General features: G+C 54.5%; 1 protein-coding gene across 3 annotated transcripts; it reads right to left on the minus strand.

Annotated features, from left to right (window-relative positions):
* Nucleotides 1-73: 73 nt before the first annotated feature.
* Pcdh1 (protocadherin 1) lies at nucleotides 74-26,150 on the minus strand. Of its 3 annotated transcripts, XM_050127954.1 has the most exons (6): nucleotides 24,616-24,728; nucleotides 16,587-17,449; nucleotides 11,573-13,768; nucleotides 6,481-6,700; nucleotides 5,525-5,563; nucleotides 3,920-4,056 (listed from the first exon to the last, which is right to left on the minus strand). In XM_050127954.1, the coding sequence occupies exons 1-5, from the start codon at nucleotides 24,659-24,661 to the stop codon at nucleotides 5,538-5,540; spliced, it is 3,351 nt and encodes a 1,116-aa protein (XP_049983911.1). In that variant the 5' UTR covers nucleotides 24,662-24,728; the 3' UTR covers nucleotides 3,920-4,056; nucleotides 5,525-5,537. The 3 variants fall into 3 exon arrangements, with proteins under 3 accessions (XP_049983909.1, XP_049983908.1, XP_049983911.1); XM_050127952.1 differs by lacking the exons at nucleotides 5,525-5,563; nucleotides 24,616-24,728 and adding an exon at nucleotides 25,929-26,150 and having other exon boundaries at nucleotides 74-4,056; XM_050127951.1 differs by lacking the exon at nucleotides 5,525-5,563 and having other exon boundaries at nucleotides 74-4,056; nucleotides 24,616-24,730.
* Nucleotides 26,151-26,995: the final 845 nt, after the last annotated feature.

Below are 26,995 nucleotides of genomic sequence, written 5' to 3' on the forward strand. Positions count from 1 at the left end.
AAGGCCTCCACCCAAGAATAGCTCTATTCTCCCAGGGCTGTGGACCCGAGGGGCTGGAAGAAGCGAAGTGGGGTCCGGTTTTCACACTTTTATTGTAAAGCTCGGGAATAATTACATGGGTCTTTCATTGACAGCTCAGCAAACAAACCGGAAACGAACCGAACCGGAGGGGGTAGGGGCGGTGCCTGCGCATGCTCGCGGCGAGGGGAGGGAGGTCAGAGAAAGAGAAAGACAGAAAAGACAGAAATCATTACAAATCAACGGGATTGTGCTCGCAGCGCCGGGGGTGGGGATGGAGTGGGGGCGGGGGCCCTTCCCGGGAGGAGCGAGGCGGTGGGAAGAGGCACGAACCAAGAGAAACACGACCCCGAAGTGGGCACCCGACGCGCCCAAACCCCCCTCCCGACCCCACCCCCCGACACACGAGAGAGACACGGCCCCCCTCCCCACTCAGATAACCCGAAGAGACACAGTCTCCCCTCCCATGGGCAGACATACCCGCCCTGGAACCCCCATGGGCGAGACGGCCCTCCCTCCCAGAGAAGTCTCACAAGGAGATGTCTCCCTAAGAGACTTTCACATGGTCAACACAAGCCCTCCCAACACCAGGACAGCCCCACCCAGGGAAGAAATGGCTCCAGGGGGCCTCCCTCAGGAGAGAGTGATATCCTCGAGCCCCTAGGAGAAAAGACAATTCAGAGATGCTCAGCCTTATTCCAAGTGCTGCAGGACAGACACCCTCATAGGAGAGATGGGGGAGGGCCAGAGACGTCTCTTCCCGGGAGCTTCAGAGACAGCTTTTCCCTGGAAAGAGAGCCAGCCCAAGACTGACTTGTCTTAGGTACTCCCAGGAACCCTGGGAGGCAAACAGGCTCTTCAAAGAGCCTGGGATAGGGAAGCGAGACATGTTCCCATGGTCCCTGGTGGGAATTCATGTCCCCAGAGACTCCCAAGGGGAGACATAAGGACTAGGAAGCCCCCAGGTTAGGGATGCCTAGAGACAGCTCCCCTTCTGATGTGAGAGATGCTTCAGGGACCCTAGAAAGTATGTCCCCACATACCCTTCCCCTACTAAGAGACATGCTCTGAAGTAGGGAGATGGGGACCAACTTGGTCCCCTCTAGGAAGACACTGACTGGGTCAGGCTGGGTTTGAGGGGGTCTCCTCTGGCCAAATGTCGCCTATTGGTACATAAAACTGTACGCGACACAAGGCATTGGGGAGGGATTTTACAGACCTAGGACCAACAAGGCTAGTCCTTAGTGCTGCCACCCGTCCCCTGCCCACCTTTGGTTTCACCTCTTGAGTGCCCAGGTGGTGACAGACTCAGTGCCCTTACCCCAACCAGGGGGCCAGGGCTCTGTATTTGTCTGTGGAAGGACTTCTGCTCTGTGCTTCTGAGCCCTCCCAGCCATCTAGGCTACCCCCTTCCTTCTTCTGGCTTCTCCATTGTGCAAAATGTTCCTCTGCCCTCCCGCTCAGTGCTCAGGAGTCTCCAAGGCCAGGCCAGGGTACCCAGGCCACCAGGGGCTTCCAGTGGGAATCTGCTGACCCCAGGGATGCCTCTTGGCTGGATTACCCTCTCCGTTGAGCAGATGGACCTCATACAATCTTTTTGTCCCGATCCTAACCTTCAGGACCCAGGACAGCCCTCCAGGCCACTGCCCCTCTTTCTACCAGCTCCACCGCTATTGCACCTGCCCCATTTGTGCAGGGGAAAGGGCTGTGTCTTTAACAAGCCCCTGGCCCGCTTCTTGGGCCTCCCCCCAGGGAAAGGAGCCTTTGGCCAACCCCTAGACCTGGTTGTTGTCACCTTAGCCACCCTACCCACTGCCCTCCACAGAAGGGCTGTGGATGCCAGGGCCACCACCCTAACAATGCACTCCTTCCCAGCACTGTTACCCCAAACAAAAGCAGGGGTAAGGAGGCAGAGAATAGGGTGATTTCTACAGCCCCCTGGCTTTTCTGGGGTGGGAGTGGGGTCTCTGGGGTTACAGGAGTCAAGACTCCAGCAGCACAGCTCCCAAAGGCACCAGACAACCCACCAGCCTGTCCACCCCTCCACACATGGGCCACCCCCCCAAGCTTAGACTAAGTCAAGTGGGGGCCATACCCTGAGTCTCCAGCCTCCCAGCCTGGGCCCTTGGGGAGCTGGAGAGGTAGGGGCCAAGGCAGTGGGGGCTTCTGGAAGGAAGAGAGGCTGAGGCTTTGAGATGGCCACAGTGGGAGACGGGGGCTCTGCAGGATACCCCTCACACCTTGGCCCCCTGAGGTGAAGAAAACCCCCACCTCATCATGGCTGACTGGGCTTCTCTGCCCTCTAAACCTCCCCACCCCCTCCCCCATGGGACCCCTGACCCTGGTGAAGGGAAGCCCAACTGGAAGAAGGGGCCTGGAGCCCAGGGTGCCCTGAGGCAGCCCTCCCACCCCCTGAGATCAAGGCAATGGTGGTTTTACAGGCTGATGGGTCAGTCATGGCGGGGGCTGGGGGTTGGGGGGCAGGGAGGAGGCAAGGTGCGGGTCCCCCATATAGGAGGCAGCAAACCAGCCACCCCCTGAGCAAACTTTCCTGCTCCCAACTCACCCAACCAGGCCAGAGGCACAGTCATCCCATCCCTGTCCAGCTGCCCCCCACAGCCTCAGGGCCCCTCTGTGATGCTCATCTGTCTGGGTGTGGGAGGCCAGTCTGAGAGGGGATTCCCCACCCCCCAGGGCACAGCGCAACAGTTCCAAAAAAATAGAGATTTGTATTTTTTTTTAAAAAAAAATTAAATAAAAGCCCAGCTCTGCTGATAGGCAAATGTTACCCCTGTCCCCACCCCCCACCCACCATTTGTTTCCCTGGCCTGCACCCCCATCCCACCACGGCCCCAGGGGTATTTACAACATGGAACAATAGAGGCCTGGGGGGCACTGCGGCAGGGAGGAGGGGCACAGGGCAGGTCCCCCCCAGAGGGGCCCCCCAAGACAACACAACATCAACGAGAAAAGTTGCAAATCAGGCAGAAATGGGGACATCATTCCAAGGTCCTTATATACAGACACCGCAAGACCAGCAGGGAAGGGGGTGCCCAGACGGGATCAGACATGAGCCTGTAGGCAGGTGGGCCAGCCCAGGAGCAGTACTGGAAGAAGGCCTTCGCAGCGCTCTCACCCCAATCCCCACCCCACCTTTGGTAACAACAGCCCTTCAGAGAGCCCCTTGTGGTGGAGAGTTTCCTCTGAGCATTCCCAGGGAGTAAAGTCCTCCAGTTTACCCAGCTGCAAGGCTACACTGCCCTGGTCAGCCGCGAAGGAAACACCGAGTTAAAGTGTGCTGCTGACTCTTGACTCCACCATCTGCCCAAAGCAAGGGGTACTCTCTGGAAGAAGATGGAAGGGAGCCCAGTCATTGCAGAGGAGCCCGTGGGCACCAGCTGGGTGGAGGAGCCCCATAGACGGGGAAGAAGGGGCTCCTTGGAGCTAAGGGGTAGGAATGGGGGAAGGACCTGGACCCTGCATGGGGGCAAGGGCCAACGTGGTCTTGAAGCCAGTTCTCCTACGGAACGGGACCTGGCCACAGAGTCCACGCTGGAGGGATTGAGTGGGGCCCTGGAATAGACCCAGTTGGGAGCTGGCCGGCGACTGGGGGAGGGGTGGCCGCCGGCCAGAAGGGGGCTCACAGGTAGATCTCACGCTTGGCGGCGGTCTGGGCAGATGCCGGTGTGGCTGTGGGTGGGAAGTCCGAGGTCTGGGTCAGGGGAATTTCCTCCAAGGTGGCCGAGTCCTTGCAGGAGTCATGGCTACTGTGGGAGAAGGCACTGTAGGAGGGCAGGAGGCGCACGGGGGCCGTTTTGGTGTTCCGGTCTTCCGGGGGGCTGGGGCTGCCGGCGCCCGCAGGCTCCTGCCCTCCTCGGTCCTGGTAAGGCACGAAGGTGGAGAGTTTGAGGGCGCTGCTCTTGGTCCGGCGGCTGGGAGACGACTGGCCAGGCATCCAGCATGTGTCAGAGTGACCAAACTCGCTGCACTCCCGGGTACAAGTGCCCGTCATGGCGACGTCGGGCAAAGGGCGGAGGTCTGCAGGAAAGCAAAGACAGCCATTGGAGATGGTAGCCGCGAAAACCTTTGCTCCGTGGTCTCCGATTATCATATACATTCGGCTTCTATACTGAGGTGCGGTTTCTCCTGCCGACAGAGCAACACACACCATTCAGGCAAGCACAGACTCCCTTATCTACCTGTGACCTACTGTACTGCTGCTCTCTAGGTCAGTCTCACACACAGACACACAAACACACACACACACACACTCTCTCTCATACACACACACTCTCATACACACACACACACACACACTCTCTCATACACACACACACTCTCATACGCTCACCCTCAAGAGCATCAACCTTTNCACACACACACTCTCATACACACACTCACACACACTCTCTCTCATACACACACACTCTCATACACACACACTCACATACTCTCTCACACACTCACGCTCTCTCTCACATGCACACACACTCACAAACACTCACCCAAAGACACACTCTCACACACATTCTCACACACACTCTCACACAACACTCACACACATACGCGCACACACACACACACACACACACACACACGCTCCTTAAAGGTGCTGCTCTTCCAGCCTCATCTACCCTCTAGCACTCCTCACACACCCACCAAATCTGCCCTCAGACAGGTGCACAAACAGTTCGTCTACAAACCTACAAACCGTCACCTGTCTCCAGACAGGTTCAATCATGGAATTCCACCCTCAGAGAGGGTTGAAGAAATCCCATACTGATTTAGAGGCCCCTCCCCCCACACATACAGAGTCATGGTTATACAAATCTACGCCATTGGACACCTCGGTCCTCAGACAAAGACAGCACGTACCTTCCTTCCGAGTCCCTTCAAGCCTTACATGCTCCCCGCTTCCTTAGAACCCCACCCCACATCAGCACAGCAATGCCTTACTTTAAAGCCAAGGGAAGGGGATGAGCTTCTATGTGGGATGTTCACGCTTAAGCACACACACACAACAGCGCACACATGCAGCCCCTGCCCACCTCACACCAGCCCCTCACCAGCCACCACCCTGGCCTTGCCCCCAGCTCCCTGCCCAGAACACCCACGGGAACAGGAGTTGGCCGCCTGACATCAGCAGTAGCCAGTGTGGTTGCTGGGCAGCCAGAGTCTCCATGGGAACGGCTGGGCCATGAGCACTTCCTGTCACAGCTGCCCCTGGGCCGCCCTCACTCAGGGACAGCACCAGGCGGTGACCCCCCCTCAGGGACATGACTGAGAAGATCTGCCTGGGGCAGGGGCTCCCCCAGCACCACCCACTCTAGCTTGGCCTCCTGCCGAGTAAGGTGAGGAGGGGATAGTTTTGTTATTAACCCTCAAAGCACCAAAGCTCTTTAGTTCACGGTTGGGAGACCCAATTCGGCACAGAGCACTGGGTGGGCGGGGCTGGGTGCTGGGGCGAGTCCCATAGACCCCAGACCCCAGAGCAGCTCCCACCTACCTGGCACTCTGCCTCAGGGCCTGCTCCGGCCAGCCGGCTCTGCGCGGGCACAAAAAGGACGAGACTGGCATGAGATCACGCAGGCAGGGAATGGCAGGGGAGGGGGCAGAGGGTGCTCTGGGCTCAGGGCCGGGGAGGTTAGACAGGGCCCTATGACTCAGGGCCGAAGACTGGTACTTTTCATCTTTGAGGGGGAGGGAGACTTTGGACTAAGAAGTGTGAGGCCTAAGGACAGCTCTAAGTCAGTCTTTCTATCCCAAGGGCTGGCTCCTTCAGATTCTTCTCCACAGGCTGCCATAAATACCCTCTCACACACATTCCGGGCAGCACAGGCAGACTCACAAGATACCTCACCATCCACTCCCACACGCACCTCTGCTCCAGCTCCTCCCTTTAAACTCCTCCTAGGGAGGCCCACCCCTTCCAGACTTCCTCCCAGCCCCTCCTTAGCCAAACCTTCTCCCACTCTTCTCCTGGGGACAGAGGAGATTCCATCCTTCTCTGAGTCCTTCCTAGCATCTGGGAGCCTCATGCTCTCATCTCAAATCCTCTCACTCAACCACCATCTTTCCAGTTTCCTCGCCATTATCTGAGCCTCCAGGCCACCATCCTCAGGGGTCCCTGTCCCCAGGAAGTCAGTGTAAGGCAATGCTGACCCCAAAGACCCCAGAGTCAGACATAGATATGAATCCCTTCTGGGTCTGTCACTTTCCAGAGGTGTAATTTTGGACAAGTTGCAGGACCTCTCTGAGTCTCAGTTTCCCCCCACTGTAAAGTGGGTACCATAACGTTCTCCGGTCAGAGAGTGTGAGGAGCCAATGAGTAGATAGATCTGAAAGTATGGCACTCACACACAAACGGAACTCAAGACATGGAGGACCATTTTAAAGCATCACCGTCTCTCTTGAGACGTCTACTCCCTCCTAGGATGCCTTAGACATGCGGACGCTCCTCACCATTCTCAGGGTGCTCCATTTCACCTATGCTGCCGTCAGGGGTGGTGCGCTCATAGTGGTCCTCAGGGAGGGCCAGGGGACCAAGTCGGGGCCCTGAGGATGACTTGCTAGATGGTGTTTCAGACTCTTCCAGGCCACTGTCATAATAACTGTGCTGTGATGGGTCCTGCAGCTCCTGGGCCTGACTGGTGGCCGAGAAGGTGACACGGCGGTGAGGTAACTGCAGGGAGAGAGGGTATTATTCGTGGCTGGCTAGCTTCCTCCAGGGGCCCAGCACCACACCGATCCCAAACCCAACAAGACCCTCCCAGACCTCAGCAACAGCCAAGAAGAGGCCCAGCCCCTTTAGTACAGCATAGGCCCCAGAAAGCATAGACTCTAGTAGAGATGCCTCTTACTTCGAGGCTTGCTCCCAGTACAGCCAAGTTCACACGCTGAAAGTCCCAACCCAGCATAGGCCCCACTGTTATTACAGCCCCAGACTGCCATGACCACCCTAACCCTGTGCCAGCACAGCTTCCCGATGCAGGCATGGCCTCCCGTTGTCTTTCAGGACAGAGTGAGTTGCAGTAGAGTAGAGCCCGAGAGCAGAACAGCACAGTGTCAGCCAACTCCAGATGCCAGCCTGGCCTCTAAACACCAGCACAGCCTCAAGCTTCTGAAACAGCTTCCTGGAAGCAGAGGACTCCTCTCTCCCACTCAGCTCTTCCACAGAGAACCGTCCGCTATCAGTCTAACTGTACCTTCCAGGCTTGGGCTCCTCTCCTGTCTCACTGCTCTGCAACTTCCCATTGCCTCCATCCAAAGGGGTACCAACCTTTCGCATCTTGCTCCTCAGACCAAGTCTGCAGTGCTGAGGCTTCCAAGAGCCCCTCCTACTCAGGCCCCAGCCCTCTACAAATCCCTTTATAGAGTGTGGGAGGGGATGGAGGGAGGAGAGGGAACTTGGTAAGTCAAACATGTGGTGTCAGAGAACATAAATAGACCCCTTCAGTGCTCCATGTCAGGGAAGGGGCTGTAGAGGACAAGGCCCAGTGTGGCGGAACACGTGACGGAGTCCTCTCTAGGAAACAGAAAGGAGCTCGAGGAAGGGACGCCCTGCTTGGTGAATCCAGACTTGAGTTTAGACTGGGTACTGGCATTGGAAGAATGGAACAGCGACGGGCTGTTTCCTGCCAGCAATCCTGTCTGCCTGCCATGGGTTAATGATCAGACCAGGAACCTGGCAACCTCAGCCTGGCACTTGGCACAACCATCAAGCCACCCACCTGGGACCTCCACTGGTTTTCCTGCCAACCAGAAATTAAGAGTTGTGGAGGGCACAGATCCTGGATCCCTGGAGGCCAGAGGAGCATCAAAGGCCCAGGTCCTGTTGAGGAATCAACAGACTCTAATCCTCCAAGACAGAAGCACCATGTCTCAACTCTGTGGCCCTTTCATAAAAGGTCAAGGAACTAGCCAAGAGAGGTGATCTCGGGTTGTAAGCCCACTCCCCACCCCTTCTGCAACCTCCTATTGATGTCTGAGGTCAAGGGTAGGAATATCAGGAAAAGGAACTTTGGTTCTGGTAGGACAGTCCATTGCTGCCTCCCCACCTTTGCAGGAACCCATTCAGTTCCAAATAATGCAAGGTCTGGCTGATGAAACAAGGTCTCCAGAACTGATCTACACCTTTGGAGCTAGGAGGTTATAAAGGAGCGAGGTCCACCTGGTAATGGGATAAACAGGCTCCAGGATGGTCCTCAAAGGCATAAGGCAGCCTTCTTCCCTGAAGAACCTGGTTATCAGGGGCTTCAGTCCTGCATGTGGACAAGTCCCTTGGGCTTATCCCTATGTTGGGTGGTTATACTCAACCTTAACTGCTTCTGCACGTCTGTCAAATCTTAAAAAGATCAGGTCCCAAAATCACTCAATCTTTAGTCCTGAGTACTAGCTGAGTATTTCACGGGCTACCCATACCGACCCTCCAGATCCAACATGTCTGAAATCAAATTATTTCTCATTGATAGCCTTTCACATAAGCAGTGAGCTCATCACTAGCCCATCACCAGCGCTCAGAAAGCTGATATCTCCCTCAAACCCACCCCTATGTCATATCGATTAGGATCATGAATATCGTTGGCCCTTTCTCCCTTACTTCAGCCAGATCCACCCACCTGTCTTCGTCATCCTCACTGCTATCCTTAGTCCAAACCTCAGTGCTCCAGTCCCCCCACCTCTGGCACAATAGGAATAGAGCTAGGGCTCTACACAGGCTAGGCAAAGCCAATACCCTTTCTAAAAGTCAGTTCATCTGCAAAACTGGGATGTGTGGCACTTTTCCTCTTGAGGGATGTTTAGCAAGGCATCCTAGCTCTCTTCATGTATAGTTCTTCCCGGCTCACTGTACTCTCTCCTATAGCCTCCACTCCAACCAGATTGCTCCCTCTCCCAGTTTCCAACCGGGTCATGCCCATCTACTTCAAGAGCTGCTCACACAGTGACCCTAGGCAAGGCGGCCCTTCTGCTCTAATCCTACTCATCACAAGCTAGCTCTGGGTTCCTAGTCTCCTCCCAGAAGCTCATTCCTATTCCCCCCATATTATGTCCTAAAAGTAGGAGGAGGCACTATAGTCAAACAAATGTGGAAAACTCAGTTATACAAGTTTAACAAGTTCACCCTTTGTGACAGGGTTTTGCAGAACTTTTTATAGGATGTGATAGCTAGTCTCTCACTAACTTAATCATGGAATCAGCTTTTAATTGTATAGTAGATAATGGCAGAGTCTGGAAACCAGATTCCCTGATGCTTTATGCTTCATTTCTGACTTCACCAACTGCTAGTTCTCACTTCTATGAAATGACTATAATAAACTGGCCTGTGTCACACAGTCATGAGCACCGAGTGAACTCACATAGGGTACCTTGCACCTAACCAGGCCTCCCAAAATGGTAAAGAACAGTAGTAATAAAAGTTTCACGGAGTCAGATGTGGTGACACATGAGTTACTTCCAGCACTAGGAAGGCAGAGACAGTGGATCTCTCTGAATTCAAGACCACTCAGGTCTAAATAGCAAGCTCCAGGCCACTCAAAGCAACATAGTGAGATCCTGTTAAAAAAGTACACATAAGGAAAAGTTGCCTGTGGTCCTTCTCACTTGACACCATTTTTCTATCAAAGTTGAATACCACACTGAGCATGCAGTAGGAACTTGGTCTATATGCTCTGGTGATGACAATGAAAGATTTGGTTAGATTCAGAGGTTGGGAGGAGGTATTCAGTGTGGTTCCATGGATGGGTTGGGTGGGCTGGAGCCCAGTGAGGGACAATCCCTCAGACCTTGGGAGAAAAAAAAAAAAGGATCAATGAACTAAGGAATGGAAGAAGCAATGGTTGCAAGGCAGAAATGGAAGAGAAAGAGTTTGAGGCCAGGAGTTTCTGGAGGTCACCTGACAGCTAACTTCTCAGGAGAAAGAAGTTGTAACTAGATATGACTTCCCCATATTCAGCTCCTCCAAAACTCTTCAGATGTTTTTCACTTTGGGGTATCCCAGGGCTTTTGGGAGTTTATAGATGGAACCCAGAAGAGAACTGGCGCCTTGGACCTCCTGGGAGTGTCTCAAGCCTCTTCGGTCACCATGGAGATGGTTGCCTCTGGCCTCAGAGACTTCCTCAGGACCAGAGGCCCCTCACCCACACCTTAACTTCCCTCAGGCATAACCAGAGGCAGGGCAGACCCAGGAGAGCAAGAAGTGAGAGACGGAGGGAGAGAGAGAGAAAGAGAGCTAGCTGGCAGTCCTGGCTAGAGTAAGGAGCTGAAGGAAGGGGAAGGAGGTGGCCTTGGGCAGGAGGCAGAACTGGGACACCTATGACAAAGGCTCACCCGAGCAGGAGGGTGTAAAGTGGATCTCTGAAGCCTCGGAGAAGCCCCTCGCCTCTCCCAGGACCCTAGGCTGGTGGTGGTGGGGAGACACAGGGCAGGGCCAGCTAATTGCTGAGTGTTGGTGTGCAGTAGAGTCTGGGAAAGGGACTTGGGGGAAGAGCTTGCCCTGAGGGAAGGTAGAAGGTGTAATCAAAAGGTTCTCTGGCTTCACCTGAGGCAGGAGGCTGGCTGCCACCCCACACAGGTGTTCTCAGAAGCTACTCCATTAAGGCAGATGGGAAATCACTGACTTGGACGAGGAGGCAGAGCCTCCCCTCCTACCCTTTCTCATGCCAGGGACAAGGCCCCACAGACATGGGGTGAGGGAGCGTGCTACCATACTCCCACATTTGAAGGCTGGGACTTTCTCCAGACATGGAAACGGGTGTGGGGGTGGGCAGGAGATGATATACTAAGATAGGGCTGGAGTAAAGTAGGCAGGCCTAGGGAGTAGGGAGGGATAAAGGGTAGACATGGGGAAATGGAGGCAGGACTTGAGAACAAAACTGCTTACAGTCTCTCTCGCTGCTTCTCTCAGTTCCGGGAAAATAAGAAACCAAAACTCCAAAAATAGAGAACTTTATTATCAGGGCCAGTTGAATAGGGCTGGGGTAGGGGATGCGGGGCCAGCCCCCGGGGCCTGGGGATGAGGAAGAAGTTAATACACAATACATACAGAAGGCACAAAAGGGGAGGCTCCTCCCTCCCCAGCAGAGTCCCCTCCAAAGGAGCACCTGTATAGCTGATCTCCGAAGGAGACCCAGGTTTGGAAGAGTCTCCCACTTTACCCTGTTCCCTTCTGTCTCCAAACCTGTTCACCTGCCCATCATCGGCTCCACCTGAAAGACCCAGTAGCTAGTATAGCTTCCCGGGATCTGACAAGAAGTCACAGACTTCTCTCCCTTGTGGGGAGGAGCAGGGAAGACACTACAGGGCCCCCCTCCCCATCCGTTTCCACTCAGCCTAACCCTTCATATCTGAGTAAGGCAGCAGGGTTCTTAGTGAGGCCTCAGTACCCCGGATCAGTATCCCCACCTCCCACAGCTAGCTCAGGATGTTCCCACATGATCTAGTTGATCATGGCAGGCAAGACACATCTGCTTCACTACTCCCACACCTCGGTCCAGATGGCCCCACGGTAGGGGTGGGGTGGGGGCTGGGGTGTGCTAAGCCGAAAGGGCTGGCCTACCTGCTTGCTGGGGTATTTGGGGGGGTTGGTGCGATAGCTGTAGTCGGAGTACTGCTCGGAGCCCGTGGACGTGGTGTCCCCGGTGCCCACAAAAGTGTTTGCAGGCGGTAGGTCCTGCACCACCTGGTGCTTCTTGGAGGCCGAGGGTGACTGGGGTTGTAGCTGGATGGAAGGCAGTGGGGAGTTGGAGCGGTAATGGCGGCCTAAGTCGGGGCTGCCTGGTGGGTAGTTGAGGGGCAGGTGGATTCGGGGACTGTCCCCAGGGGCGTCGCTCATTAGGTTGAACTTGAGGGACTTTTGCAGCCCGGCCTCATCCTCGTCCTCCACTGGCTTCACGGGCTTCGGGGACTTGCTCTTCTTCCCTTTGTTCTTGCTTCCCTTGGCCGCTTTGCCGCTGGGCTTGGGAGCATACAGGTCCTTAGTCTCCTTCTTGCCAGCCTGATAGCCACTCTTGGCCTCCCGCTGCCGGCAGTAGCGCACAAGCACTGCCAGGGCGATGAGTAGGGCCACGGCAACCACTCCGGCCACGACACCAAAGAGAATGTTGCCACGCTGCTTGGAACGCTCGTACTCTGGGTCCCCAGCGATGTCGATGTCCAGTGGTGTGTCCAGGCTATGGACAAGGAGGGTCTCTAGCAATGTGCGGTTGGCTAAGGTCTCGTTGACGTAAAGGTGGACCAAGGCTGTGCCATAGCGTGGGGGCTTGCCCCGGTCACTGACCTTCACCACAAGGCGGTGTAACCCGTGGTGGCGCCGTTCAATCTCCTTCTCCAGGGTGATGGCGCCTGAATGCGATCCAATCTGGAAGAGTCCGTAAGGGTTGCCACCAGCGATGCTATAGGTCAGCTCAGCATTGACACCGGAGTCAATGTCCTCTGCCGTCACCTGACTGACTGTCTCACCAAGCCGCGTCTGCGGGGTCAGCAGTCGGTGAGACGTGTTGGAGGGGGCGGTGATAAAGGGTGCATTGTCGTTCTCGTCCAACACATTGATGGTGACGCCGACGTACGCTGAGCGAGGCGGGACACCACCATCTACAGCTTTCAGTTGAAAGGTATAGGTACTCTGTTGCTCCCTGTCGAAGCTCAAGCTGGATAAGATGGTGCCTGTGCCGTTCTGGATAACAAAGTCACCGTTGTCCTGCTCAACTGAGAGCTGTACCCGGGCATTCTCCCCCTTGTCACCATCAATGACAGTCACCATGCCCACTGGACTAAGCGCAGGCATGTTCTCCATTACCGAGAAGTTGTAGCCACTCAGCATAAACTTGGGGTCATTGTCGTTGCAGTCCAGCACGTTGACAAGGACCGTGGCTGTACCCTGAAGGCTGGGACTGCCCCGGTCAGCCGCCACCACCTTCAGCTCATAGCTGTCTCTCTGTTCCCGATCCAGCGACGTCTTCACCCGGATCTCTCCGTTCTCGGGTGAGATAGTAAAAAGGCCCTGGGCAGCTGGCTCGGGTTCCAGAGAATACACCAGCTCTGCGTTAGAGCCGGAGTCAGCGTCACTGGCAGTGACCTCGGCCACCACTTCCCCAGGCTTGTTGTTTTCTGGGAAGGCGACTTCAGTGATGCTCTGGGTGAATACAGGGGCATTGTCATTGACATCTACCACCTGGACCTTGAGGGAGTTGGTGCTAGAGAGTGGGGGGTTGCCGGAGTCCACGGCCACGATCTCAATGGTATAGTCTTTGACTTTCTCATAGTCAAGAGGGGTGGTGGTCTGCAGAAAGTACTTTTTCTTGCTGTCACTGCCTGTCTCGCTGGCCTGGCGCAGCTGGAAGGGGACATCCCCTGCTACGACACAGGTGACCGCTGCATTCTCTCCTTCATCTCGATCAGATACCTGCACCAAGGCCACAGCAGTCTCCTCCGCCACATCCTCTGAGATGTTAGCCATCCCATCTTGGTGAGTCACCAGCCCTATGCCTCGGATCTCAATGGTGGGGGCATTGTCGTTCATGTCTTTCACAGTCACGACTACCTGGGCACGGGCGCTCTTCGGGGTGGCGCCTCGGTCCCTGGCGAGCACTGAGAAGCGCAGAGTGCTTAGATCCTCACGGTCCACAGGACCCTGGACGGTGATAAGTCCAGTGTTTCTGTCTAGTCGCAAAAGACGCTTGACAACTTCAGGCGCCTGGTGGAAGGTATAGTCAATCTCGGCATTGGCACCTTGGTCTGAGTCATTGGCTTTCACCTACAGGGAACAGGGACAGGTTAGTAAGTTAAGGTGCATGTGTTGCTAATGTCCTTTCCCACAAGCACACCAGACTCAATGAAGCGAACTCAGCACCCTTTCCAAAAGCAGCACTGTACAGTCTTTCCCCTAGGCCCGACACCCTGGTAGACACTGCTAACCTATTTTCCTAAAGAACCCAGATTGTAGCTTGCAAATCTTTCTTAGTGACACTGGATCCCTAGGACCAGGCAGAATTATATTGCACTCTTGGTTTGCACCATTCCACCTAAACACAGAGCTAGCCGACCATCATTGAGTAAACCCTTACAGCCGAATGAACTGCTCTCCCATCCCCAACCCCCACCACCTTCTGAAGAGATGAGAAAGTGTTTGAGCTGTAGAGATAGTGGGCATGCATGCACTTATGTGCATACCTTGTATGCAGGCATGTCACATACACAGAAGTATGTGACTGTAAGCTGTGATATTTGAGTGAGAGAAGGTGTGTTTGTTCATGTGTGTGCATGCATCAGTGGAGACCCCCATGCCCAACTAGAGGCCCCAGGTGAGGGGATTTCTATTGAAAGCAGCCAGATAGAGATACGGGTCAGAAAGAGCCCAGCAGGCCCAACCCAGCCACTGCTGTCAAACTGGGGAAACCTGTTTCTGCAGCTCCTTGACTGTTGTCTGTTGCTGGCAAGGCACCAGTGTGAGGAATCCGGCCTGAGCCTGGGGCCAGAAGGGAGGGGTTTGTGCAGGCCACAGAGCCTGCTGGCAGCGGGCTGGGCTTCCAGCACCAAACAATGAACTGCCTGTCCCTTTGCAGTGGGCACGCCCTCCCACGCCAATGCCGCCCTACACTGAGACCAAGTCTATACAAACATGGGTGGTGATGGGGCAACAGAAGCCAGGTGGGGATGGCTATGAGGGGTTGAAAGTATTTACAGCCAAACAGAATGTAACAGAGCATGTGTGTGTGTATGTGTGTGTCTGTCTGTCTTTCTGTCTGTCTGTCTGTCTGTCTGAGGGGCAGAGGGTAGAAAGGAATGGTAGGCATACCTTGGCAGTCCCTAGGGAACAAAACCAAAGTCTTGGGTTCAAATCCCAGTTCTATTGCTTTCCAATTAATTATGTGACATTGGGCCAATTTAGTCTTCCCAAGCCTCACTCTACATATGTATAAAATGGGGATGAATAATAGAACTTGCTTCATAAGATTATGGTGAAGGTTAAATGGGATAATATAAAGAAACACCTAATGCTGCCTAGAACACAGCAAGTGATTCTTAAATAATTCCCCTTTTCTTTTGATCTGCCTGTCAACTATTCATTCATTCATTTTCCCATGCATCTGTTTCTAAGAAATCCAATTATGCAATACTGGGCACTATACCTAGAGGCCCTCATGCAACAGCTGGACTTCTGTCCCCTTAGGAAGGGAAGCTCTGTCCATAGCTGTCAAGGCTTTCTGCAGAGGAGACTCCCGGACAAGGGCTCCCAGTTATCCTGGTGTCCCTTCACACCCCAGTCTGTCTGCCACCAGCTCTATGGCTATGCTCCTATGCCCTCCCTGCCTCTAGATTGGCCATATTACTTCTTAGCTATCCCCTTCCCCCCCACCTCCCATCTTTGTTTCTGTCTGTGACTTCTCACTTTCTACACTTGCTCGGTTCTCCCTCTGCCACTTTTCAGTACTGCCGACCTCTAAGGACTCTGTGTGTCCTGTGTCATCTCACTGAGAGTATGTGTAACAAGACTGTAGGACATGAGCTAAGGTGGGCTCTGACCTCAGGCAAATTTAAGAAATCTCTGTGGGCTCAGCTTCCCGTCTGTAAAATGGGGATAATGCTTACTTACCTTGTACTATAAGGATTAAATTATATAACACACATAGTGCACTTAGAGCAGCGCCTGGCACCTGGGCTATTATTATTCACCACCCTGAACGGCTGTCTTTCTATTCTTTCTCAGCCTCATTTCTTTATTCTAGTCCGCCAGTCTCCAGAAGAGATAAAACCTGCCACCCACTCACCCCAGCTCCAGGACCCAGAACGAAGGGTCTCTCGGGTTGGGTAACGGTGTCCAGGCTGAGTTCTCTTTAGCTAGCTCACAACATGGACAGAGATAGCTTCAGCCCATGGCGAAGGAGAAGGAGGATGAGGCTGGCAGGAGGCCAGGGCTGAGATGACAGCGGGAGATACACCCACCTGTCTGCAGGGACGCTTCTCCATTCCTTCCCAGGCCCCAGCCCCACCAAGCTGCTGCCCAGCCCCTGGGGCAGTTCCCATGAAGAAGGGTGGTGAGAAATTTCATAGCTGCTGACCCCTCCACAGCTGTCTTAGACGCCACAAACCCTGGTACCCCGTGTCTGGGGGAAGAAGGCAAATGTACAAACAATCCAGTGTGATTCGCCCAAACCGAGGACCCTCCTGGCTGACACAATCTCGTGATTTAGTTGAGAAGGGGCACGATGAGGCCGTGTCTCCAACCAAAGCAAGCTATCACCTGACTAAAGGGACCTGTCCCCTGGGTGGGAAGCTACTCTAATGGCAGGAGAGGGTCTACAGGGTAAAAGGTGAGTTACTTGATGCAGCACAGGCTAAGAGAAGGTAATCCCTGAGTCTAATGGGGAGGTATGATGTTATTTAGACGCTATGTCACTGTCACTTCTATAGATGGAGGAGAGGAAGGTGATGATCAATTCTCCTTTGGCTGGGGCTGGGGAGAGGGGAGCTTCCCAAAACATTCTGGCTTTTCCCCCCCCCCCCCCCCAGTGAAGAAACCTCCCACCCGGTTTCAGTAGGTCCCATTTCTAAAGGTGGAGGAAGCTTCTCACCTGGATGACGGAGTGGCCAATGGGGCTGTTCTCAGACAGCTCGGCTTCGTAGGATGGCCGCTCAAACTTGGGAGCGTTGTCATTTGTATCAAGCACAGTGACACGCAGCAGGGCACTACTGGCTCGTGGAGGACTCCCGCCATCCTGTACTTTGATGGTGAGGTCATAGGAGTCCCAGCGTTCACGGTCTAGGTTGCCCATGACAATGAGCTGTGGCTGCTTCTCTTCCTGGTCCTCAGCCACCTGCAGTCCAAATAGCTCCTGGGCCTCAGGCCCAGCCTGCAGCTCGTAGGATGCTACGCCATTGGGGCCAGCATCACGGTCTGTGGCCAGTGGGATGGGGAAGAGCGAGCCGATGTTGGTGTTCTCAGGGATGGCCAGGGTGATGACCGGAGAGGCAAAGTTGGGTGTGTTGTCATTGATGTCCTGCACCTCTATCTGTCCCTCTAGCAGCCGGGGGCTGCCATTCTGCACGAGGTCCGTGATAGACACCTCAAACTCCAGGATACAGGGGTTCCCAGGGATCTGGTTCTGGCATTCACGGAGTCCCTCTCGGTCAATGGAGGTCTCTGTGGTGAAAATGTCGCCAGTCTTGCCGTCCACTCGAAGGTATGGAGCACCTACCTCTAGTTTGTACAGATGACCCACGTCTGGAAAACCGTAGTCAGCGGCAAGGCTCCCGATGAGAGTGTTGGGCGGCTGTTCTTCTGGCACCTTGTATACTACCTGGGTGGTATGGCCTGCAGATGGAGCCAATAGGAGCAGCAGTGCCAGCAATAAGGGGGGCAGCAGCAACCGCTGCCCCCGGGGCCCAGGGCTGGGCCTCAGAGGCCCCATCCCGGCAGGCTCCAGGATCAGGAGAACTACAAGAAGACACAAAGTAGAGGCCGTCAGGTAGGAAGAGGAAGTTGACCCAAAAGGCTGACAGAGCCAATCCCCCCACTCTCCCTCTCCCACTGATTCACCATCCTCCCACAGAGAGTCAACCCCAGCCCAGATATGTGATTCCAGAACCCAGAGCCTCACCCACAGTGGGGTGTAGCAGCTGCATCTGACCCAGCTGGAGAAGTTGGTAAGACGACAGGCAGGTCTACAGCAGCTCCAGCCCATGGCACGCCCTTACCCAGCTGACGTTCCCTGGGTACCGCCCCCCCACCCAGCTTTCAGCTCTCTGCTTTGCACAACACCTCCTTCTCACCAGCATCCTGCCTTAGTCACCCATGGTAATTACCCTGATACTGAGATAGGGAGCAAAACCAAGTGGAAGGGTTAGGCCTGGGACACCTTCTGCTGGAGCGCTCTTCCCCACATCTGCCGCACAAAAGCAACACTTGCCCACCCCGCAGGTTCCCCAGACCCTGAGAGTTAGTATTGTCCTACACTTTCCACTCGTGTTAGCTAGAGGAAGAGGGGAAGAGTGTTTTTTTCCCCTTTCTTCTGAGGTGCCAAATAAGCTATGTGTATGAGTTATTATTACATCCCAAATCCTCCTTTTTTCGACAAACAGCATCCACAGTGTCCAATGCTCCCCACTCCCACCACTGAAAATGGTTAGCAGCAGGCCAATGATTTGGCTCAGTGGGTAAAGGTGCCTGCTGCCCAGCCTGATGACCTGTGTTCAATCCTTGGGACCTACATCAGAAGGAGAGAACTGACCCTTGTAAGCTATCCTCTGACCTCTACCCACATTCTGTGACATGCATTTTCCCACATATACACACAAATAAATAGGTGGTGGCGCACGCCTTTAATCCCAGCACTCAGGAGGCAGAGGCAGGCGGATCTCTGTGAGTTCGAGACCAGCCTGGTCTACAAGAGCTAGTTCCAGGACAGGCTCCAAAACCACAGAGAAACCCTGTCTCGAAAAAAAAAAAATTAAAAAAAAAAAATTAAAAAAAAAAACATTAAAGTTGAGTAGGTGCTAGTCCTCCCTCACTTCCCCACAACTATATCTCAAGGCACTGTATGACACACACAGACAGTTCTCATACTCCTTGCTGCCTGTTGCCATAGGCAGGTGTATAAAAGAAAGGAGTAGAGGTCACAATTGGGATTAGGACTGACTGACCCTCAAGTTGACATTGGGAGCTGCCCTGGCCTGTCCTTAGCAACAGAGAGCCCAGCAGGTCTAACTGGACAGAACTGCAATGACACCATCAGCCTTCACTGGTTCACTCTGTCTGCTGCCTCCTGGTTTACTTGCTTGCTTGCTTCTTTATACGCCCCCGCCCCCACCCCCATCCCGGCCCTATGCTGAGAATTGAGCACAGGGCATTGCACATGTTAGATAAATAGTCTACTACTGCACTACATTTCCAGACTTCATTTTTTTAAAGACAAAGTTTCACTAGGTATCCCACACTAGCCTTGAACTCCTCCTGTCTCAGCTTCTGGAATCGAATCGGAACCTGAAACACTGTCTCAAAACAAAACAACAAACCCAGGAAGCTGGGATTACAGATGTATGCTACCACCCCTGGCTTTGGCTCTTGTTTGACCCTTATCCCGCCTACATCCAGAACCTGCTGCATATTCATCCCTTCCCCCATCTCTAACTGGTCCAGTGTATGCCATACCCTCCTCTCTCTGCCAGTCCCAGATCCTTCCAGGAAGGGCTATGCTGCGCACACCCTAGACTACAAGTTGCACCACCATCACCACAATAGCCTGCCTCTTTCATCATCTGAGGCTGTCCGCCTGCCTATGTTATAAGACCCGCCAGTACTGTCCCCGTCACTGGTCCAACATCTCTAAACAATGATAGCAAACCCTTCCTCCATTCAAATCCCAAGTTTCTGGCCCAGCATTTTCTATGGGGAGAGGTTCCATTCATTTTCCCTTCTAGAATCTCTATCCCAGGTCTGACCCTGACTATGCCCATCCCACTGAAGACGGGTTTTGACACCGCCCGCAGCCCGACAAAGCCTTCCTAGGCCTCTTCAGCCCACAGTGACCTCTCCTTCCTTCAACTCACAGCCCTTATTGTCTACTCCAATCCCAAGGCAATGAATCACCGGGCTGCCCCGGACACCGCCCGGCCCTGTTGTTCAACTATAGTATTGGGCACCTATTCTTGAGTTCTCTGACTCCCCAGGAAGACGCCAGACATTCCAAAGAGGCAAGAGTTCATATACTCACTCACGCAACCCCCCTCCTGCCCCCGCCACCCCGACTGACATAGCTTGGTCAAACTGGGTATAAAGCAAGTGCTCACTCATTCACATACTCAACAAAAGTTTAGTCAACTAGAATGTGCTAGGCTATGTCCTGGACACTAGAACACAACAGTAAAGACTGGGCCCATCTGATGTGGCAAGGGTTCTAGCTCAGTGACTGGCAGGTTGCCGGGTTACTTCTGTGGACCCATTTGGCATATAGAAGGCAGCAGGGTGGAGATAATCCTGGGTTGTGACTTTAGATAATTTGATACAAGCCCCTGCTGGATATTTCCTGAAGTAAACAATCGAAAGCCTCAGTTTCTTCACCTGTCAAATGGAAACGATACTATCTCTTTCCTATTGGGTTGAAGTTAAAGTAGGTTGAATGTTTATGGCAATGCAGACACTCAACAAATGGTCTTTCCTTTCAAAGCACTTAGCACAATGGTAGCTTCAGGCCTGTCTGGAAAATTGGCTAATGGTTATCTTTCCTACAGGACTGTAAGTGCGGAGCATTTCTTGAGGCAGGGTCTCATACACTGTAACCCAGGCTGGCCTAGAATTCAAGATGCAGTCCAAGACGACCTTAAACTCAAGCTTCTTGAGAGCTGAAGTCACAGTTACAGCCCTCTAATTGTTTGCTGTGCCATCCAGCACTGGACCAGACACACAGCAGGCCTGAAGTAAACGGCTCTTGTGTGATTCCCGGGGTTTAACTCCTGGTGGCCTTGGCTGTATGGAAAATGGTTTTTTTCACTTGCCTATTTGCCAGTTCCCTAGGAATCTACTGGGATAAAGTGTAAGTTTCCACTTAGAGTTTACTCTGCTGGAACGCTCAGCAAATGTTCACCAAATGTACAGATTCCTTGCACAACTCAAGCACTTCACCTCCCTTGGGGAGCCTCCCCCAAAGGCAGGCCCCTCCTGGCCACTCCAGCCCGTGAGGTAAGCACACATGCTTATTCTCTATAAAGGAAGGATTTTACGGTGCCCCATTTGAGCCCACCCAATCATACGTCAAGCTCCAACCCAAAACTGCCCAGAGAGCTTCCCCACTTTTGCTCCCCACCACCAGATCAAGAAGACTTTATGTTTGGGGATCACATCCCTTTTGAGAACTGTACGTTATCCAGCAGGAATTTCTACAAAATTTGGCAACAAATCGAAGGGTCTGTAGTCTGACAAAGTCAGGGTGATTTTGATTCATGGCCACTTTGATAGCTAAATATTAAGCCCTTCACTTGGGACTTTTATCCTATTTGGGGAATCACAACCTGAAACACAAACCCCTTGGGCCTCCCAGCCCCATCTCCCTGTAAGAGGTTGCTTCCCTTCCAGTCAGAAGCAGTCACGAAGGGCTTACCACAGGGTAAGGCACAACCCAAGAAAGTTATGGGGATGGAGATGGGACTGGAGGGAGGGTGGCCCCAAAAGGGTGTTAAAGAGGGGTTAGGTACTTGAAGAGTTCTACCAAAATAAGGATTATCTGGCCCTACCCTTAGGAATTTTGATTTGGAGGTGGGACCTGAAGAAACCCCCTAGGCAACTGTAATGCAAAGGTCTTGGAAAACAACCTTGGGAGAAAGTAGTTTCAGGGAGTTGAAAAGGAGCTTAAGCCCTGCAAACTATAGCATCACCACCTTTGCTACCATCATCCCAAAAAAACTAAGGTTCTACTAGTGTATTGCTAAACATTTAATCATTTGAAATGGATATTGCTAATTTATTATAGCACCCTCCCCAAATCTTTTTTGGGTTTTGAGGCCGGAATTTCTCGGTGGTTATCCTGGAACTGAATCTGTAGACCAGGCTGACCTCAAAGATCCACCAGCCTCTGCCTTTCTCCAAAGTGCAGAGATTAAAGGTGTGCACCACCATCTGCTCCCCCACCCCATCACTGATGTTCTAAGACTCAAAAATATGTAAAACAGTCTGGGTCACAGAAGCAGTTATGAACAGGCAGGAGCTCCTTGTAAAGACAGGATTTGGGAAAAGAATCAACAGAAGCGTGAGGCTGAAATATGGTATTTATCACATTTATTACTTCTCATCCAACCCTAGATTGCCAATCTGGCCTAGCCAGGAGGGAACCCAAGCCTCCCAGCCATTTACAGCTGTGGAGAGAGTCATGTGGCCTGCCAGGAAGGGGCTGGGAGAAGCAGTCAAGTGGCCTTTCCATGTCCCTACCCCCAACATTGCTGAACTTTGTCCCAGGCGGTTGGTGTTGGGAGTCATTAGTCTCAGGCGGCAGCCTTTGAAGCTGCCTTATCTGCAGAGGCTATCCTAGGCAAGGGTGCCTCTCCACCCAGTGACATGGGTGCCCAGGATCCTGACAAGACAGAGCCTAAGGAGAGAAAGGCACAGAGACCCACCTCCAGGAGGAATGAGGAGCCAAGAAGAAAGAAAACAACAACAACAAACAGACCACAAAACAGCATCAACAAAAGCCCATCAAAGCTTTAGGAGTGAGGGACGAGGGGACAAGAGTCCCAAAAGGTCGAAAGAAACTTCATCTGTGTCAACATCTGAGAAGTTATGAGCGCGGGTGAGGGTTCACTAGGAACCTTCATTTGCACACCACTTTGGGACTAAGGTCCACTTCCTGCTGGATGCTGTGAGAAGAGCTTTTACTGTGGCAGTGACCAGGTCAGCTCTGAAGTTTCTGACACCCCCTCACACACACACACACACACACACACACACACACACACACACACACACACACACCTGCCCCAGCACCATTACACAACAGTCCTGGTGCAGCAAGCTCGAAACACCAAAGGACAAAGGGACCATCTGAGAGCCTGGGCGGAGGGTAAGTAAGTGAAGCTGCATGGGGTGGAGCTGTTCAGAGGCTTCCCACTGCGAGCAGTACTCGGTTCCTTTCCTATCTTCCAGAACCCTCTATTAGCCTCTGCAGGCTTCCAGGCACCTGCATTCTTGAACCAGATTGCTGAGTTCAAACCCTCACCCTAACACTTCCTAGCTGTGTGACCTTATCCAAGTGATTCACTTTTCTGAACCCATTTCCACATTATTAAATGGTGTGTGTGTGTGTGGGGGGGTCCTGTCTCTCCGGTGAGCAAGATGGCTCAGTGGATAAGGGGACTTGCAGCTTGATTTCTGAAATCTACATAGTGGAAGGAGAAAACTAACGACTGAAAGTCATTCTCTGACCTCCAAATGTGTGTGCACGCACAGATAAACTAAATAAAGCTAATACGTTAAAAAAAAAAAAAAACCCCTGCCTCTTTAAGTTATTTGGGAGAACTAAATGAGATCTAATGCACCTAAGCTCTATTACATTGCAAGAAAGACGAGATGTGTACGCCTCCCAGCCCTGCAGCGGAGCGTTTTATCCACCACCAGTCACATAGTAGGTGCTCTCCGGCTCAAAGAAGGAACAAACGAATCTGCTAGCCTATGAAAGAAGAGCTAGTGTGAGCCCTACTGCTGCACCCACAGTGGGCAACTGACGAACGGCATCTGCTCAAAACATTGTTTAACGAAACCGCTCTCTGCAACACCAACTAGCTTTGTTCCAGGCAGGGATACCTCTCACCCCAAATCAGAACCTGGGCTCCCTCTTAGCTCCTCCCCACCCATGCGGCCCCATTCCAGGCGGTGTCACCATCTCTTGCCCAGCACTCTCTGCTGAAGTAGCCAGAGCTGCAAGATACCCCGTTACAGTTGTTCCCCTCTAATATGGAAGGAACTAGGGATGGGTGAAGGAAGCCAGACAAGATGAGGTAGCACAAGAACCCAGGCCTGTTCCCCCTACTGTTTCTCGCTCTTTTCGGAGGAGGTTTAGTAGATTCTCTCCTGAAACCCATCCGATGCCCTACCCTAGTTGTTAGTATAGGTCTCAACCCGACCGCGGACGCCCTCCCCCCCAACACACACACACTCAAGAAAGTGCCATCCAGGCGCTCTTACACACATCCAGACCTCTTCTAAGGGTGCCACAACCACCTTCTTGGTTGTCCCTGTCCAGGCATTTGACCGAGAGCAGGTGCTGGAAAGAGTCCTGCACCTTCCGGTCGGTCCTAAGTCCTGGACTCAGCCAGCACAGGCAACCCTCGTCCTCACCATCTCGGTCAGTGAGCGCTCACAGCACACACCCAGCACGCCCGAGCGCCTTCTCCCAGAGGACGCCAAGTGTGTGTGTGTGTGTGTGTGGTGGGGGGACAGCGGCCACTCCTAAGGCTCTAGTCACCCCGCCCCCGACCCCCACCAGGGTGACGCCTGGTCTTCTGGAGCCCAAGGTGAGGCTAGGTGAGGCGCAGCACAGGGAGAACTCTCTTAGGCCAGGCGGCCACTCTTCCAGAACCGCCGCGGGGAATCCCTCCTCTCCCGCATCTCCGGCCTTGCCTAGGTCCCCCACAAGCCGGCGCCGGCGGGAGAAGCACAGCGGGCGCCGGGAGGGGGCAGGGAGGAAGCCGGCGCCGGAATCACAAAGCCGCGAGCCAGGCCGGGCGGGGACATTCTCATAAAACCTATCCTCTCGCGGCGGCAGAAACGGGGTACATGCCCTGCGCTCAGTCCGCGGTGGCCTCAGCGTCACCCGTTTTTCCTGTTGAAAGAATAGTCGCCCTCTACTGCTGGGGAAACTGAGGCCAGAGCCTGAACTACCGGAGAGTGGCCGAAGGAAGGAACGAGAGTCCTATTCGCCTACCAGCTCTTCTGCGCATGCTGCGGTCCCCGTTCCGGCCCCAGGGCCCTGTCAGCACACAGGACAGGCCTGCGACCGGGCCCCATAGCGGGGCACCCAGGTGTGCGGGACCCAGGTGTGCTGGGGATCCAGGTGGCGCGGAGAACTCAGCTAAACGGCCCGGACTCTCAAACACCCAACACCTCCTTCAGTAATGTACCTTTTGCATTAGGACCTAGGGTCACACAGCCCCAGGGTGGCGGCATGGCGCGGCCTGCCCTGTCCAGCTTGTTCTCGGAATACCCAGCCGGTCGGGCCCCGGAGTGCAAGTGGGGGGAGGTGCCGCCTGGAAGCCGGTCTGGCCGGCCCCGGGGCTCCAGTTGTGTGGATATTTACAACAAAGTAGTCCTGATCGAGGTGACAGGGTGCTTTCTAGGAGAACCTGGAGGCTTCTCCTGAGGGGATCTGACCAGCAAAAGTGGAGTGTGTATGTGTGTGTGTGTGTGTGTGTGCGCCCGCGCGCGCTGCGGAGTGTAATGTGACACTGTTGGTGTAAGGTGTGTGTGTGACAACCAGTGCTAAGATGCTCTGAGCAGTGGAATCTGTTTATGAGTCTCTGCTGTAGGTACCTCTGTGCTAGGGTGTGTGCTACCAAGACGTGTGATGAGACGCTGGGTTGTGTGTGGGGGTACAGTAGAGGGGGCAAGGAAGACCAGTGCCGTGTACCTATATCCTGGCCAAGGAGTGGGCAATCGTTTATGTCAGGGTGTGTTCCTTCAGCGGTGTGTACAAGGAGCTAGGCTTGGAGCGTTCATCTGGCGAACCGAGGAGTCTTCTCCCTACAGGAAGGCACGAGGTTGTGTTTGTGTGTCTGGCACTGCCTAGTATCACACCCGATTGTGTTGTAGTTATCTATGGCCACGGGTTGTGTGTCCCCGCCGCTGATCGTGCAGGCGCTGAAGCAGATTCTGAGCTTGGTGACTGTGCCCAGTGGGCGCTGGTGTGCGGGAGGTATGTCTGTGTTCACATATATGTACGGATGAATGTATGTGTGTCTGGGTCTGTGCTGTGACTCTTCCAGGTGTCCGCGACGAGCTGGAAGCGCCTGAGTGAGCTGAGCAGATCGCCCAACAAGTGTGTGTGTGCTGGATAATGTTCCTAGCTCGCCTGCTCCTCCGGCAGCCCCCGGCTCCACTGAGGGCCTTGCGCTTCCCCCAAACCCTCTCCATTCCGCGCGCTCCTGGAGTCTCTCTCTCATCCCCGCGGCTTGGAGCGCGCTCGGGTGCGGACGCCGGGGCTGGGGTCCAACTCAGCACCCCCTCCCTTCCCTCAGCTTCTTGCAGTGGACCTCGGAGACTAGGGAACCCCAGCCGCAGCCTCCTCATTCAGTGTCCCAACGACCCCCACCTCAGCCCCGGCGCGCTGGACACCGGATGGGCCCCGGTCGCCTTGCTCCACCGAGCGCCCCTCCCTCAGCTCCCGCCGGCCATGGCCGCTCTGGGCCCCGAGCCGCCGCCGCCGCTAGATTCTTACCCGCCTCGGGGCAGCACTCGCCGCCCGCCCCGCTGTCCGTGAGCCGCCGCCGGCCCCGGCGCGGGCTGCGGCTCGACACGGCAGGGGCTGGCGCTGCGGTTCAGGCTCCGGCTCCGGCAGGCTGTGTGGGGCGCAGCAGCCAGGCGGCTTCGCGTCCGCGCCGCGCTCCCGCTCCGCTAGTGTGTGAGGCGGTAGCGGCGGCGGTGGCGGCGGCGGCGGAGCCAGCAGCGAGCGGAGCGCACAGCCGGCCCGCCCCCTCCCTCCCCCTCCCTCCCGGCCTGCCCGCCCTCCCCCCTCCCTCCTTAGGCCGGGAGGTGGAGCCGGGACCGCTCTGGTCCCGCTGGGAGGGGACCCTGAGCACCGCGCCCCCAAACAAGTGCCCCCTCCTCTTACACTTCCCACCACCACAACCACCACCACCACACTCCTGCCTAAGGCCGGGTGCACTGGCTTCCTTTCCGGCTCTTCACCTTACACTCATTCCACCCAAGCGTCCATCTAGGACCCCGTCGGAAATGCTCTCTCCTGCTTCAAACACCTGTCCCCTCCACTCTGCCTCCTGGGAAGTCAAGGCCGGGGAAGTGTCTCCTCTAGCTCTTCCCCCAGCATCTTCCCTGGGCAGCTGACCAACCAGGTCCACCCTCTTCCCAGTCAGACCCCCGGGTCACCCCGAGTGGCCCTCCCTTCTCTTTGCGCTCAGGAGAAGTCCGCCCCTCCCCCTCCGGACGGAGCTGCAGTGGGGGTGAGACTGGAAAGGGGACCGTAGAAAGCTTAGGGCATGGGATCTTGGAGCTCTAGAGTGAGGGCGAGAAAGGTAGGTGTTCAAGTGTGAGGATGAAATGACGCTCCTGATTTGAAGCTGTTGGAGGGTCCCCTCAGCACCTGCCCTCTTGGGCGGTGTAGAGAGAGATGCACTTGAGGCGGTGATTTAACACACCTCATAGAGTCAAAGGGATCGCTACCCCGTGAAGTCGCCCAGTGTCACGACTTGTGTCACACGCCCTCACAGTGCCACAGGCTCCCTGTCACACACCCGGCGAGTCACACACCGAGTCACACGCAGTGTC

Source organism: Alexandromys fortis, unplaced genomic scaffold (genome assembly GCF_014885135.2).
Source record: "Alexandromys fortis isolate MF-2015 unplaced genomic scaffold, M_Fortis_MF-2015_v1.1 scaffold_283, whole genome shotgun sequence".
NCBI lineage: Eukaryota > Metazoa > Chordata > Mammalia > Rodentia > Cricetidae > Alexandromys > Alexandromys fortis.

Excerpts from the sequence above, each read along its gene's own strand:
- Pcdh1 (XM_050127951.1), bottom strand. The coding sequence starts at position 24,661 with ATGCCGCCACCCTGGGGCTGTGTGACCCTAGGTCCTAATGCAAAAG. Across the intron at positions 13,769-16,586 it reads TTGGCCACTCCGTCATCCAG|GTGAAAGCCAATGACTCAGA; the intron begins GTGAGAAGCTTC and ends TGTTCCCTGTAG. Across the intron at positions 6,701-11,572 it reads CCAAATACCCCAGCAAGCAG|TTACCTCACCGCCGTGTCAC; the intron begins GTAGGCCAGCCC and ends CTCTCCCTGCAG.